The 15,189-nt window shown below is 54.5% G+C and overlaps 4 protein-coding genes across 4 annotated transcripts; 2 read left to right on the plus strand and 2 right to left on the minus strand.

Moving 5' to 3' along the window:
- Positions 1 to 1,714: 1,714 nt before the first annotated feature.
- ETH_00016170 (uncharacterized protein) lies at positions 1,715 to 1,984 on the plus strand (the record flags this gene model as incomplete). Its single annotated transcript, XM_013372940.1, has 1 exon — positions 1,715 to 1,984. The coding sequence occupies one exon, from the start codon at positions 1,715 to 1,717 to the stop codon at positions 1,982 to 1,984; it is 270 nt and encodes an 89-aa protein (XP_013228394.1).
- Positions 1,985 to 2,598: 614 nt separating this feature from the next.
- ETH_00016175 (ATP-dependent RNA helicase, putative) lies at positions 2,599 to 5,815 on the minus strand (the record flags this gene model as incomplete). The annotated part of the gene is made up of 3 exons (XM_013372941.1): positions 2,599 to 2,801; positions 3,052 to 3,307; positions 3,401 to 5,815. 3 exons carry the CDS (start codon positions 5,813 to 5,815, stop codon positions 2,599 to 2,601), a joined length of 2,874 nt encoding a protein of 957 aa, XP_013228395.1.
- A 1,215-nt stretch (positions 5,816 to 7,030) lies between these two features.
- ETH_00016180 (uncharacterized protein) lies at positions 7,031 to 8,692 on the plus strand (the record flags this gene model as incomplete). The annotated part of the gene is made up of 4 exons (XM_013372942.1): positions 7,031 to 7,540; positions 7,749 to 7,974; positions 8,175 to 8,309; positions 8,511 to 8,692. The coding sequence occupies 4 exons, from the start codon at positions 7,031 to 7,033 to the stop codon at positions 8,690 to 8,692; spliced, it is 1,053 nt and encodes a 350-aa protein (XP_013228396.1).
- A 3,410-nt stretch (positions 8,693 to 12,102) lies between these two features.
- ETH_00016185 (uncharacterized protein) lies at positions 12,103 to 12,663 on the minus strand (the record flags this gene model as incomplete). The annotated part of the gene is made up of 1 exon (XM_013372943.1): positions 12,103 to 12,663. A coding segment is annotated over one exon (561 nt), but the record flags the coding sequence as incomplete, so codon positions are not given.
- Positions 12,664 to 15,189: the final 2,526 nt, after the last annotated feature.

Consider the following 15,189-nt stretch of genomic DNA (forward strand, 5'->3'; position numbering starts at 1 on the left):
CCAGCAGGGCGTTGCTCTGTCTGCCCACTTTCCTGACGATGTTGCTGCAGCACCTGTGGAGAATGAAGGTATACCAGCAGCAGCAGCAGCAGCTGCTGCTGCAACTGCAGCTTCTGCTGCTGCTGCTCCTGCTTCAAGTCAGCCCGTGGCAGCAGCAGCAAGTGACGCAGCGGCACCAGCAACAACTGCAGCAGAATCAGAAGCATCAGCAGCAGGAGACTCCACCAACAGCCAAACGGCCGCCGGAGGGACCCCCAAAAAGTCTGAGCCTGCTGCAGCAGCAAAAACCCCGAACGCAGCAGCAGCAGCAACAGCAGCAACCGCAGCAGCAGCACTAAAGCGACACCTAAAAGTTGTGAGGGAGCAGCAGGAGCAAATCAGGCGGCTGCAGCCCCAAGATATTCTCTTTGGCCACATCTACAGCAAACTGAAGGTAGCTTGCTGCTGCTGCAGCTGCTGTTGCTGCAGCTGCTGCTGCAGCTGCTGCTGCGGCTGCTGCTGCCGTTGCTGCTCTCTTGGTTGCTTTTGGAGCTCCACTCGTTGCTGTTGCTGGCGCCGTAGCCCGTGCTGCTGCTGCGCTCTCCCTTGCTGCTGTTTCTGGTGCTGCTGCTGCTGCTCTTGCCTTTGCTGCTGCTGCTGCTGCTTTTGCTTTGCTGCTAGCCACCGCTCCACCTTCCCTCCGCCCCCGTTTTGGCAGCAGCACTTGCTGCTGCAACGTTGGTTGCTGCTGCTTGCTGCCCCCGGTCCCAGCCTTTGCTGTCCCTCCTGCTGCTGCTGCTGCTGCTGCTGCGCTTGCTGCAGGCGCTTTTCCCCGAGCGGCCTGATGGGAGTTTGTATGAAATGGCAAAAGCTGCTGTTGCAGCAGCAAAGAGCAGCGGGCTGTCCCACATAGTGCAGGTGCTGCTGCTGCTGCCTCTTTTATCTTTTTTACTTTTATCTTTTTTATTTCTTTTTGTCTTTTTGAATTCCTTTTTCTTTTTACTTTATTTATTTTTGATTCCCTGCTGCAGCTGCACCTCTTTCACTCCTTTGGACCTCTTGCTCTTTTTGCTGCTGCTGCTGCTGTGTCCCAACTATCTCTTTTGCCTGCGAACTGCTGTTGCTGCTGCTGCTGCTGTTGCTGCTATTTCTTTTTGTTGCCAAAAGCAAAAGCTGCTTTTTGCGTCTCCTTTTGGAGTCTCTTTCTTTTCCTTTTTATTTTTATATTTCTTTTTTGTTTCATCTTTGTCTTTATTCCTTTTTGCTTTATTATCTGTCTCGGTCTTGTCTCTTCGAATCCCGCTGCTGCTGCTGCTGCTGTAGTTGCTGCAGTAGCTGCGGCTGCTACAATAGCTGCTGCTGCTTTAATAGCGGCTGCTGCTGCTGCTGCAAAAGCCTATGCTGCTGCTGCTGCTGCTGCTGCAGGGGCTGAAGCGGAAGGCAGCAGCAGCGGAGGCGCAAAGAAGTAAGGAAAGCAGAACAGACAACTGAAGGGAGCTGCAGTAGCCGCTGCCGCTGCGGTAGCTTTTGCTGCTGCTGCTGCTGCTGCTGCAGCTGCTGCTGCAGCTGCTGCTACGGGGGCGTAGGGAGAAAAAGCAAACAAAGCCGAAAGAAAAGCAGCAGCTAAAAAGACAGACAAAAAGCTTAATTTAAAAGCTCAGCAGCAGCAAAGTCTTCTTTGCTTCTCTTTTGCTGCAGCGCGACTCGAAGCCCGCCTTGTGTTGGAAAGAAAGAAATGCAAAGCTGCGCACACGCCCGCCTGAACCAGCAGCAGCAGCAGCAGCAGCAACGCGACCAGCAGCAGCAGCAAGACCAGCAGCAGCAGCTGCAGGACCAGCAGCAGCAGCAGTGTTGCCGGCACAGGATAGTTCTACATTTGCTGCGGCAGCACAGGCAGCTGCAGCAGAGGAAGCCAGCAGGCCTAACTCATTCAGTCCCCATTGCAGGTGCAGCAGCAGCAAAGGGAATTTTGCAGCAGCAGCAGCAGCAGCAGCAGCAAAACTGAAAGTTGCCAATGGCCACCTTCGGCCCCTTAAATGAAGAAACTTTGAAAAGATAAAGAGAGTCTGTTGGAGAAGCGGCAGCAGCTGCTGATGCTGCAGCCCCACTCGCTGCAACAGTCTGTTGCTGCTGCAGCTGCAGCAGCAGCAGCTGCTGCTGCTGCAGCAGGGGTCCAGGCAAACTTTGCCCTTAGACACCCCTGCAGCTGCAGAAGAGAAAAAGTGTCTTTTTTCTTTGTATAAAAGCAAATGAAACACTTATTTACAATTACATTATTTGTGGATTTGGAAAGGACAAGAGTTATTTTCAACTAAAAACAAAAACTAAAGACACCAGTAGGCGGCTCTCTTCTTGCTGCTGCGCTGCATGCAGCGCTGCAGCGCTGCATGCGCTGCAGCAGCAGCTCCAAGCTGTTTATTTGTTTACACATGAGGGACTTGCTGCTTAGCCATTCTGTACTGCAGCAAACGGATACCCTGTGGGGCCTGCTGACAAGAAAAGGGCTGCTGCTGCTGCTGCTGCTGCTGCAACGCCGACTACTGCCAAGGTGGCTCCCTTTAGGATTAAATGCGAACAGCGGCAGCAGCAGTAAAGGCTGCAGCAGCAGCAGCAACAGGCTCAGGGCTCCGAAACACGCCAGAGTCTTCCCTCGTGAGGCACGCAGTAGTGCAGCTGCTGCAGCATCAGCTGCTGCTGCTGCAGCTGCTGGTACTGCTGCTGCAGCTTCAGCCTCTCCGCTGCTGAAGCCACTAAAGATATTACACAGCCTGGATTGCCCGCGCGGCCAACTCGCCCGCTGCGGTGCGCCAGCGAGAGTGCATCTGAAGCAGCAGCAGCAGCAGCAGCAGCAGCGCAGCAACAGCAAAGGAGCATTACTAAGGCGCATCGGCAGCAGAGGCAGCAGAAGACCGACCGACGCAAGATTCAACAGTGCATGCAAAACCGCGCGCAGCAGCAGCAGCCCCACCCAGCTCAGCAGCAGCAACAGCAGAAGTGTTCCAGCGCAGCAGCACGCAGCCCAGGCAACAAAACACGAGCAGCAGCAGCAGCAGCAACAGCAGCAGCAAATACCGGTAGGAGGATCGAAGTTGATTGCGTGGGTAAGGAGGGGCAGATCGAGCCCCCTTGCTGCTGTCTCGGAGGCGACGAGAACTGCAGCAGTGGCGGCTGTCGCAGCAGCAGCAGCAGCAGTAGCAGCAGCAGGCAGCTGCTGCATAGCAGCAACAGCAGCACGGCGCTCCCGCCCCTCTGCATCCCCCTGCAGCAAAAGGGACCTCTTGGGGCCCAAGCGAAGAGCCAGAGCTCGCTGGAGGTGTTCAGCAGCAAGCTGCAGCGCAGCAGCAGCAGCAGCAGCAGCCTCAGTGAAGAGCTGGCTACGGTTTAGGGTTTAGGGTTTAGGGTTTAGGGTTTGGGGGCTCACAGGGGACCTGCAAAACACGATGCAGCGCTTGTTCAAAGGCTCCGCCCGCAGCAGCAGCAGCAGCAGCGCCACTTTGTTGCAGTGCTGCGAAGACACCGCGAGGTGCAGCAGGTTGCTGGGCAGCGCTGCTGCTGCGCCTGCAGCACGAACAGCAGCGGCAGCAGCTGCTGCTGCAGCAGCAGCAGCAGACCTCCCAAGGGCCCCCAATATCGCCTTCGGGGCCTCCCCCAAAGTAGCAGAAGCCAGCAGCAGCAGCGGCGAGCCCTTGCCGCCTCCGCTGCTGCTCATGCTGCGCTGCAGCAATTCAGTTAGATCGCCAAAGCGATCCCTTGCCTTGCTGCTGCTGCTGCTGCAGTTGCTGCTGCTTCTGCTGCCAATGCTAGTTCTGTTGGCGTTGCTGCCGCCGCTCTTGCTGCTCGCGACCTTGCTAGAGCTGACTTTGCTGCTGCTCTTGCTGCTGCTGCTGCTGCTGCTGCAGAACGCGTCTGCCTCATCCACAACAACAAACTGCAGCGCATGCAGCTGCAAGGCTCCGGTCCCCTTGGGTCGTTTCTGCTGCTGCTGCTGCTGCTGCTGGATCGCTGCCTTGAGGCGCAACAGCTGCAGCAGGCGGCCCGGCGTAGCAACAAGCACATTTGCCTTTTGCTGTCGCAGCCGCAGCAGCAGCAGCTGCGGGTTTGCGCCTCCAATCAGCAGCGCGGGCCTCACTGCAGCAGCACAGCAGCACGGGCCCGCAGCGACAGCAGCAGCAGCTGTGGCGCCGTCGGCAGCAGCAGCAGCAGCAGCGTGTCGCTGCTGCAGCAGCTTCTGCTGCTGCTGCACCTCGCTGCTGAGGCTGCAGCACAGTCTGTAGACTTGTGCTGCCACTTCTCTCGTGGGGGCCAAAACCAGCGCCCTAATGCCTCCCTTCACGCGAGACACGCTGGCGCACACGTGCTGCTGCTGCGGCTGCTGCTGCTGCTGCTGCTGCTGCTCATGCTCCTGCTGTGGCTGTTGGTGCTGGTGCTGCTGCTGCTGCAAGGGCACTTCTTGCTGTGGCAGCTGCTGATACTGCTGCGGCAGCCGCAGCTGCTGCTGCATTAGCTGCTGCTGCTGCCGCAGGTGCTGCAGGTGCTGCTGCTGCTGCTGGAGGCGCTGCTGCTGCTCCTCTGCATGCGCTAGAAGCTGCTGAAAAATGGGAAGTACGTAGGCCAGCGTTTTCCCGCTGCCTGTGGGGCCCGGCAGCAGCAGCACATTGTCGCATCTGCTTTTGCTGCTGCTGCCCCCGTCCTCTGCGGTCTGCTGCTGCTGCTGCTGCTGCCACAGTAGCGCAGCACGCTGCAGCGGCGAAAGACAACTGATGCCGCCGCGCAGCAAAGAGCGCCTCAAGGAAGGCTGCAGCAGCAGCAAAGAGTCCTCGGCCCTGCTGCTGTTTTCGCCGGCAGCAGTTCCATCCTGTTGCTGCTCTTGCTGCTGCTGCTGCTGCTGCTGCAGTCCGAGGGACTCTGGCGAGATGTGGGGCAAGGTGTTCAAATCGACCACGCCATCGACTAGCACCTGCTGCTGCTGCTGCTGCTGCTGATGCTGCTTGTTTTGCTGCTGCTGAGGAATGGCCCTGATCCCCGGGAAGAGGACTGGCAGCTCCTTTCCTGCTGCAGCAGCAGCATTAGCTGCTGCTGCTGCTGCTGCAACTGCCTTTGCTATATCATTCGGCAGCTCCTGAGGCTTTCTGTTGCGGCTCGGGGCCTCTTCTTTGCTGCCAAGGCCACGCTGTGCTGCTGGAACGCCCTGCTGCTGCTGCTGCTGTGGCTGCTGCTTCTGCTGCTGCCTTTGCTGCAGTTGGTGCTTCTGCTGCTGCTGTGGCGACTTCACACCATGCAGGCTGGACCGTTGCGCGTGGCCTTTCTGCTGCTGCTGCTGCTGCTGCTGCTGCTTTTGGTGCTGCTGCTGCTGCTTGCGGCGGGCAGTGCGCCGCTCTCCACTCTGCAGCAGCTGCAGTAACTGAGTCTCAAAAGAGCCGCTGCCCCTGCTGCTGTTGGCTGCACCCCAGAGAACCCTCTGCTGCCGCCGCAGCTGCTGCTGCTGCTGCTGCTGCCACAGCAGCATTTCCTGCCGCCGAACTTGCTCCGCTGGAGGATGTTTTCTGCCTATTTGTTTCTTCTTCTGCTGCTGCTGCTGCATGCGCAGCGCCATTGCAGCAGCAGGAGTAACAGCAACAGGAGCAGCAGCAGCAGCAGCAGACGGAGATGCAAATGCCCACGTCCCCTTTGCACTGACGCGGACTGCATGCGAGGCAGCTAGCTGCAGCAGCAGCAGCAGTAGCAGCACGGGGAGCAGCAGCAGCAGCAGCCTCTGCCGCCAAGGCACCAGCCGCGCCCCGCATCGCAGCCCCGTTTGTGGCTGCTGCTGCTGCTGCTGCTGCTGGGGCTTCCACATTATCGCTAGACACGGCAGCAGCAAAAGATGCTGCTGCTGCCGTCTGCTGCAGCTGCTACAGCGAGTTTGCGGAGCTGCCGTTCTTCTTGCTGCTGCTGCAGCATGCCCTCTTTGTTGGCAGCAAATACTGCTGCTGCTGCTGCGCAGCAGCAGCAGGGATCCATCGCCTCTTTGCTGCTGCACCCGTTCCTGCTGCTGCTCGGGCCTTCAGTGCTGCTGCATGCTTGCTGTTGCAGCAGCTGCTTCGGACACAGCTGCGCTCTTACTGCTTCGGCTAATTTCTCCTTTGACACTGCAGCAGCAGCTGCGACTCAACATGTGTCAGATGCAGCAGCTGCAGCAGCAGCAGCAGCAACAGCAGCAGCAGAGCAGCTTTGTGACCGCACAATCGGCGTGGCAGCAAGGACCTGCCACTACTGAACGCTACTGAATCGGCTCTGCTGCTGCCTCCTCAACGGAACTGTTTCACTGCTGCTGCTGCTGCTGCACAGCACTAATGAGATATGCTAATGCGGATCCCTGCAGTAAAGGCTGCTGGCGCTGCTGCTGCTGCTGCAGCGGCTGCTGCAGCAAGTGCTCTGCTGCTGCTGCCGCACCCGCTCAGCCCCTTTTGCAGGCCCCGTAGCGGCAGCAGAGCAGCAGCAGCCGCAGTAGCAGCAGGGGAGACGCAACTCAGAAAATGCAGCAGCAGACAGTTTCAGAAGATATGTACTGAACAGTTTTGTAGGACTTGTAGGGAACGGTTGGCTTCGCTGCGTCTCCTAAACACCTCGTGCCGCCGCTGCTGCTGCTGCTGCTGCTGCTGCAGCTGCGGTGCAGGTTGCTACTGCAGCAAACCTCGTGCCCTCTTTCCCATGCGATTTCACCTCATTTGGAGTATACTGTTGAGATTCCTTTCTTTGGAACCTGTTGGTTCTTGATGAGCCTCTGATTGCTGCTGCAGCAACAGCCGCAGCAGCAGCAACGCAGAAGCACCATCAGCTGCAACGCCTCCGCTCCTGTAGCAGCTGCTGCAGCAGCTGCTGCTGCTCCCCGCGAACGAAACCGCCAAAAACAAATTTAAATACGGCATTGTTAGGCGCATTTAGGCGCTGCCGCTGGTGCCGTTGCTTTCCCGCTGCTGCTGCTGCTGCTGCTGCAGGGGACTCGCGTCTGTCTCACCTCGGTCTGCATTTTGCTGCTTGCAGCTGAGCTGCTGCTGCTGCTGCCAAAGAAATGACTCGCGCAACAGACCAAGACACTGTGCGATACTCTACAGTGCTGCCTTCCAACAACAGCAGCTTCTCTTCTCTGGACGGCTACACTGCTGCTGCTGCTGCTGCTGGTGCTGCTGAGGAGCAGAGCAAGGGATGGGCCTTGACGGTGGACCCCACAGCAGCAGCAACTGTTGCTGCTGCTGCGGCAGCGGTCCTCTCAGGAACCCCCTATTCTAAGTGGGGCAAAGAGCCAGCAGCAGCAGGAGCAGCAGCTGCTGCTGCGCCTGCTGCTCCCGCTGCTGCTGCGTGCAGCTGCTCCGACTCCTCGCTGCTTTCGCATAGCTGCGCGTGCTGCCTGCAGCAGCAGCAGCAGCAGAAGCAGCAGCAGCAGCTGGCGCAGCTCTTCAGCTGCTGCGACACTACCAGCGTCGACGCGCTGCTGCTGGGGCTCTTAGCCAAAATCTCAGCAGAGCACCCGCAGCTGCTGCAGCAGAAGTTCTTGCGCTTGGGGCAGACTTCTCCCAACAAGGTGAGGCTGCTGCTACTGCTGCTGCTGCTGCTGCTGCTGCTGCTCCAGGTAGATGGATTGGGGGCCTGTAGGGGTAGGCGAGTGGAGACGTCCAGCAGCTGCTGCCTCAGCAACAGCAACAGCAGCAGCAGCAGCAGAAGCAAGTGCTGCAGTGGGGCTGTTTGTGTGGCTGCAGCAGTCGGCTGCTGCGGGTGTGAGCGACTTGCAGCTGAATGAGAAGGGCCAGGAGAAGCAGCAGCAGCAGCAGCAGGCTGGGGGCAGCAGCAGCAGCTGCGGGCAGCGCATTGTGGTCATAGGGCTGCAGTTCCGCAGCAGCAGCAGAGACTTGCGGCTGCTGTGGTGGGCCCGGAGACATTTGCTGCAGCAAACTGATGTTGTAGTTCTGGTGTCTTGCTGGGAAATTGCCCGGGACCCCAAATACGCCAGAGTTCCAGGCAGGTTGCTGCTGCTGCTGCTGCTGCTGCTGCTGGCTGCAGTGCGTTGGGAGTTCTGCTGCTGTTGATGCTGCTGGCTGCAGTGTGGTGGGAGGTTTGCTGCTGTTGCTGCTGCTGCTGGCTGCAGCGCGCGAAGGGGCCTGTTGCTGCTGCTGCGGCACTGCTGTGGAAGCTTTGCTGCTGCTGCTGCTGTTTCGCAGGAATGATTCTGGCAGCAACTTCAGCAGCAGGAGCTTACAACCGGCAGCAGCAGCAGCACGTGCAGCAGCGCATGCATGACATGGCGGAAATATCCCTCAACGGCCTCCACGTCTACTGCCTGGCAGTGCCCATCAGTAAGACCCCGTGCTGCTGCTGCTGCTGCTGCTGCTGCTGCTGCTGGCGTTTGCTATCGTTTCTGCTGCTGCTGCTGTTTCGCCCTCACCGCGTCACATCTGCTCTCCGGGCGCACGGCCGTTTGCGCCTCCGCCTGCACCGAGCCTGCAGCTCCGCTGCTGCTGCTGCTGCTGCTGCTGCTGCTGCTGCTGCTGCTGCAGGCAGCACGAGCAAGACCTCCGTGGGGGACCTGCTGTGTCGGGTCTCGCGGCAGCTGCGCGCAGATGTGATGCTGCTGGGGGCCCGCAGCCACTGGCAGCTGCGGCGAATTTTGTTTGGCTCGGTGGCTAGCTACGCGCGGGCCCACGCCAAGTGCCCCGTGCTGCAGTGCGCCAACGCCTAGCAGCAGCAGCAGCAGCAGCAGCAGCAGCAGCAGCGGCGGCGGCGGCGGGGCGGGGCGGGGCGGGGCGGGGCGGGGCGGGCGAGGAGCAGCGGAGGCGGAAGCAGAGGCAGACGCAGGCGGCAGCAGCGATGCTGCTGCCGCCATTCAGGTGTAGAGTGCTAGCAGCAGCAGCAACAGCAGCAGCAGCAGCAGCGGCAGGGGCGGCGGGTCGCAGAGTGCGGCGCTGCAGCAGCTCGATCGCTGCTTGGACGCGGTGCGTGCATGCGGCAGAAGCAGTTTCCTGCTGCAGCAGCAGCAGAAGCAACCTTCTGTCTTCGCACAGCAGCAGCAGCAACAGCAGCAGCAGCAGCAGCGCCGGCTCTCAGACGCCCCCAGATGCCGCGAAACCGCTAGAAGGTTTTGGGGCTTGAACGCGAGCGCATGCATTTGCTGCATGCATGCAACGCAGCCCGAAGATTGCAAAACAGAAGCAGCTTGCCAGCTTCCTGCGGCGGTGCTGCTGCAGCAGCAGCAGCAGCAGCAGATGCAGCGGCAAGCGGGTGCGGAAGAGGTTACTTTGTTGCGTGTGTCTCGATACAGTGTGGGCATGCTTCCTGTGAACGCAGCTGCTAGCTAGCTAGCTAGCTAACAGGCTAGCTAGCTAGCTGGCTAGCTAGCTAGCTAGCTAGCTAGCCAGCTAGCTGCTGCTCTTCGCAGATGCAGCTGCCCAGCGGAGGCTTCAGCAAATGTTTCTACAGCAGGTCGAGGTGCCTGCAGACAAAAGTGCGAACGCATGCATGCATGCATGCATGCGTGCATGCGTGCGTGCATGCATGCAAGAAGCCCCAGGGCGCATGCATTTGTGCATGCAGGGCGGATTGCTCTTCGGGGCTCTGGAGAGGCTGAACAGCAGCATGCATACATGCGTGCATGTGCGGGAATGCGTGCATGCAAACGCATGCAAGTGCATGCATGCATGCATGCATGCATGCATGCATGCACTTGCGTACATGCAATTGTATGTTTGTTTAGAGCAGCTGGCCGAGAGCGCGGGAGCAGGCGAACTGTTTATCCAGTGTGCATTGCATTTCGATGTGTTGTTCATTTATTTCCATTTATTTCCATTTATTTCCATTTATTTCCATTTATCTTCTTAAATATTCTTTTAATTCAGTATATCGTGTATAGGAGCCACTGCATGCATGCGCCAAATGCATGCATGCAACTGCATGCGTGGTTGCCCTTGGAGTGTCTGTACGGCCAGTTGGCTTCTGTGCGGGGAAAGGCCCCCAACTCGCACTTAAAGCTTCGTTTGCCCAACAGCAGCAGCAGCAGCAGCAGCAGCAACAGCAGCAGAAGTAGCAGCAGCAACAGCGGCAGCAGCAGTGCGCGGCTCTACGCTGCAGCAGAGCCTAGCAGTTCTTTTTGGTAGCTAGCTGTTCTTATTGGTAGCTAGCTGCTGCTAGAGGGTAGCTAGCTGCGGTGAAGGAGTAGCTGGCTGCAGCCAATTGCTAGCTAGCTGCCGTGGCTAGCTGCTGCTTTAGGATAGCTAGCTGCTGCTGAGACTTTAATGGCTGCAGCTACCCACTGGCTAGCTGCAGCAAAGTGCCAGCTACCCGCAGCAAAGTGCCCGCTAGCTGCGGCCAAGTGCCAGCTAGCTGCAGCAAAGTCCCGGCTAGCTGCAGCAAAGTGCCAGCTAGCTGCAGCATGGTGCCAGCTAGCTGCAGCATGGTGCCAGCTAGCTGCAGCGAAGTGCCAGCTAGCTGCAGCAAAGTGCCAGCTAGCTGCAGCAAAGTGCCAGCTAGCTGCAGCAAAGTGCCAGCTAGCTGCAGCAAAGTGCCAGCTAGCTGCAGCAAAGTGCCAGCTAGCTGCAGCAAAGTGCCAGCTAGCTGCAGCTGATCACTTAGCTGCAGCTAGCGGTTGGCTAGCTAGCTGGAGTTGGCTAGCTGCAGCTAGCTGCCAGTTTTCTAGCTCTTGGCAGCAATTTGCATTTATTACAAAGGCCAGTGTCCTTGGGGCTGCATGCGCATGCATAAATTAGGAGGCGAAATAAAACAAATAAAGTATTTATAAAGCATTGTCATAAAATGTACTTCTCGTGCAGCCCTCCTTATGCAGATAGCGGCAATATAGGTGTCATGTAGGGTTTAATGTTTAGGGTTTAGGGTTTAGGGTTTAGGGTGGGCAGGTGAACGGGCTGCAGAACAGCGCTGGGGCTCCGAGCCCCACGCCCTCTAAACCCTAAACCCTAAACCCTTGCGGCTGCAACTCTCGTAAACCCTAAACCCTTTCTCAACCCTAAACCCTCGCGAAGCCCTTAAACCCTTCTCAAACCGTCAACCAGCCTTCTTTGCAGAAGATATGACCTCAAAAAAAACGCCAAAAAGGTTTCAAATGCATAAAGTAGAGTTATATTTTGAATTAGGATTATATTTTAAATTAAAATTCCATTTTAAATTGGAATTTTATTCGTGGGGATAAAGAGTTGCTGCTAAATGCGCTTGTATAGTTCTTGCAAGGCAGCTGCAGACTACAGGCTATGTTGTGGCTGTTTGCTGCTCCTGCATTTTCCGAGTTAATGGCCCTTTTTAGAAGGAAAAAAGATACTTAGATCAAATATTTTAAAATAATGAAATTATTTACTCTTAATTTCTCAGAATTGCGTCTTAAACATCCGAAAGAGAAGGACGAGCAGCTGCTGCGAGGTCACCGCAGCACCAGTGGACCACGGGAACTGGTTGGGGTTGGTGGGGCTGTTTTTTTTGTTTTTATTTCATTCAAATGAAGAAATATAAATTATTTGCATTTATTTAATGTTAAATCATTCAAATATTTCCATTTAATGGCAAAAGGGGAAAGTTTTCAGTGCTCCTGCAACCCCCAGTCTATCTGGCGCCAGCGGTCTTGGGTCTGTTGCTGCTGCTGCTGCTGCTGCTGCAGCTGTTGATGCAGCGCGAATTGCATTTAATACCCCTCTTTTCCCATTACCCCCATTTTGGGGTTTTAAATATAAAATACTGAAAAATATCTTTCAGGAATTCCGCGCCCGCGGCAACCCGCTCACGCCCGGGCATGCCTGCGGTCTGCAGCTAGGGTTTAGGGTTTAGGGTTTAGGGTGTAGGGTTTACACGATGGAAGAAGCCGAAGACTGCACAGATAAGGCAGCCCAGCTTTTTGCTGCTTACGGGGGGGCCCCCTGGCAGCAGCAGCTGCAGAAGTGGGCCCTCCTTGCTGGCAGCGAAACTGCAGTCGCTGTGCTAAACTCCCAGGTACGGTTTAGGGTTTGGACTTTGGGGTTTAGGGTTTAGGGTTTAGGGTTTGGGCTGAGGGTCTAGGGTTTAGCTTGCATGTTTAACATCCTGAACTGAGGCATATCAATCGAAGCTTCTAGGGTGCTGAAAGTGGTGAAAAAAGGCCCGCTGCTGCTGCTCTTATGCTCCTGCTGCTGCTGCTGCTGCTGCTGCTGCTGCTGCGTTAAGAGACAGCTGTGTGCTCGAGTTTGCTGCTGCTCGTTGCTGCCTGTGGACTACAGTGTGAGGTCTCTGAGAAGCTGTCGTTTGCTGCCTTTCGGGACGAAGCAACTGCAGCAGCAGCAGTGCTGCAGCAGCTGCTGCAGCAGCGAAAGCAGGATCCTCAGGAGACCGCAGTTGTTCTGTAAGAGCTGCTGCAGCATCTGCTGCTGCTACTGCTGCCGCTGCTGCTGCTGCTGCTTCTCCTCCTCCTGCTGCTGCTGCTGCCTCTGTGGCTGCTGCTGCTGCCGCTGCTTTGGCTGCTGCTGCTTTGGCTGCTGCTGCTGCTGCTGCCCTAACCCTTAGCAGTTCCCAGGCTGCAACCTCTTCAGCCGCAGCCCCGCTGCTGCTGCTGCTGCTGCTGCTGCTGCTGCTGTTACAGGAGCCTGTCCCGCGAAACTGCCTTCTTGTCTTGCTTCTTCGGGTGTCTCCTTGCTGGAGTCCCTGCAGTCCCCTTTCCTCCTTCCCACGTTTCTTGTGCTGCTGCACCGCAGCAGCAGCAGCTGCAGCAGCAGCTGCAGCAGCTGCTGCAGCAAGCCCCCACACCGTGGCTAGTTCTCACCGATGACTTGGGCATGTCCGCCAGATCCTAAACCCTAAACCATAAACCCTAAACCCCGAACTCTAAACCCTAAACACTAGACGCCTATGCCTAAAACCTGAACATCCTGCAGCGAGAATCAACCCCTAGCCCTAAACCTTAGAGCTGCTGCTGCTGCTGCGGTTGCTGTTGCTGCTGCTGCTGCTTGCTGTCCAGGCGGGAGGCGGCTCGCTCCTGCAGGGAAGGAGTTGAGGCTCTTGACATAACGGCTGCGGTGAAGCAGCAGCTGCAGCAGCAGCGGCAACAGACCAGCAGCAGCAGCAGCAGCAGCAGCAGCAGCAGCAGCAGCAGCAGCAGCAGCAGCAGCAGCATTGCTTTGCTGCAGCTATCCTCAGGCTCCACTGGGCAGCCGAAGTGCTGCGCCATTTCCCATGGGGCCCTTCTCTGGTCTTTGCACTTGAACTTGAGGCTAGGCAATTGGACTAACTGCAGCAGCAGCAACAGCAGCAGCAGCAGCAGCAGCAGCAGCGGCAGCAGCTGCTGCTGCTGCATTTCTTGCACAGCTCCTTCTCCGGCCTACACAGACCTCATGCTGCAGCAGCACGAAATCCAAAAAGCCCTTACGGGGCAAAGGGCAGCTGCGCTCAGCTGGCTGCCTCTCTTCCACGATATGGGGTCTGCTGCTGCTGCTGCTGCTGTTGCTGCTGCTGCTGTTGCTGCTGCTGCTGCTGCTGCTGCTCCTCTGGCTGCTTCTGCCACTTCTGCTTCTGCTTCTACTGCTTCTGCTCATGCTGTTGCTGCTGCTGCTTCTTGCGCTTCTTCTTTTGGTACTGCTGCTGCCGCATTCTCCCGGCTGCGATGCTTGCTGCTGCTTTTTTCTGTTTGCTTTCTTTCCACCTTTTATTTATTTATTTATTTATTTATTTATTTTTTAATTTATTTATTCATTTATTTATCTATGTGATTATTTATTCCTTTATTTTTAATTTGCTTCTAGAAGCTGCAGCTGCCTCTTTCTCCGCATTGTCTGTTATTTAATTTTGTTTTCTATTTCTTTTTGTTTCCACTTATGTTTTAATTTAACTTTTCTTCTTTATTCACTTTTTACTTATTTATTTTGTTTTATTTCCTTTTTATTTGTTTTATTTTTCTTTTTATTTTGTTTTACTTTTCTTTTTGTTTATTTTGTTTTCATTTACTTTTTATTTCCTTTTTTATTTCGAAATTTGCACTTTTCCCCTTTCCTCCTTTTGTCTTTCTCTCTTTTTCTAAAATTCCATTTTTATCTTTTTTTCTTTTTTGTCTTTCTTTTAATTATGGATTTATTTGTTTTCTTTTATTTTGTTTTATTCTTTCATCATTTTTAATTTATTTATCTTTCTATCTTTTTATCTTTCCTATGTTTTAATTTAACTTTTCTTCTTTATTCACTTTTTACTTATTTATTTTGTTTTATTTCCTTTTTATTTGTTTTATTTTTCTTTTTATTTTGTTTTACTTTTCTTTTTGTTTATTTTGTTTTCATTTACTTTTTATTTCCTTTTTTATTTCGAAATTTGCACTTTTCCCCTTTCCTCCTTTTGTCTTTCTCTCTTTTTCTAAAATTCCATTTTTATCTTTTTTTCTTTTTTGTCTTTCTTTTAATTATGGATTTATTTGTTTTCTTTTATTTTGTTTTATTCTTTCATCATTTTTAATTTATTTATCTTTCTATCTTTTTATCTTTCCATCCTTTTGTATTTTTGTTAATTTTTATTCCGCCTTTCCTTCTTTTATCATTTTAATCCATTTATAGTTTTACTTTCAAATTTAAAATCTTTTCTTTTTTTCTTCTCACCTTTTGGCGTTTTCGTCTTTTTATATTTGGACTTTAATTTTAAATTCCAAATATTTAATCTTTTATTTCTAATCTCTTTGTTTTTTTTTAATCTTTTTATTTTTTATTTTTAGTCCCTTTTTTGTATTTCTAATCTTTTTTCTAATTATTCATATTTTTTGATTCTGATTTTTTATTTTTTATTTCTAATCTTTTTATTTTTGTTTTTAATCTTTTTATTTTTATGATTAGTCTTTTTACTCTTATTTTTAATTTTAATTTTTATTTTTATTTCAGTCTTTTAGGCTTCGCAGCAACTTCTCTACACTTCGGCCTTTCTCTTTTTCTCCTCCCCACAAATCTTTTTTCGGGAGCCCCCCATCTTTGGCTGGGGGCCCTTTCTGCATGCAAAGTCCAGGTCTCGGGGGGCCCCAACTTCGCCTTCAAACTCGCAGCAAAACGCAGACTCGCAGCAGCAGCAGGTACCCAAAAAGGGTCCCCAGGGGGCCCCCTGGGGTCTCCCCCAGGGGACCCCCTTGGGGGCCCCCTTGGGGCCCCCCCAGGAGCCCTCAACGGGGGCCCCGCAGAGGGCCCCACGGGATACCTCGAGGGGGCCCCCCTGGGGGCCCCCACAGGGGCCCCCCAGGGGGCC

Source organism: Eimeria tenella, genomic scaffold (assembly GCF_000499545.2).
Source record: "Eimeria tenella Houghton genomic scaffold, Eth_scaff113, whole genome shotgun sequence".
NCBI classification, from domain to species: Eukaryota; Apicomplexa; class Conoidasida; order Eucoccidiorida; family Eimeriidae; genus Eimeria; species Eimeria tenella.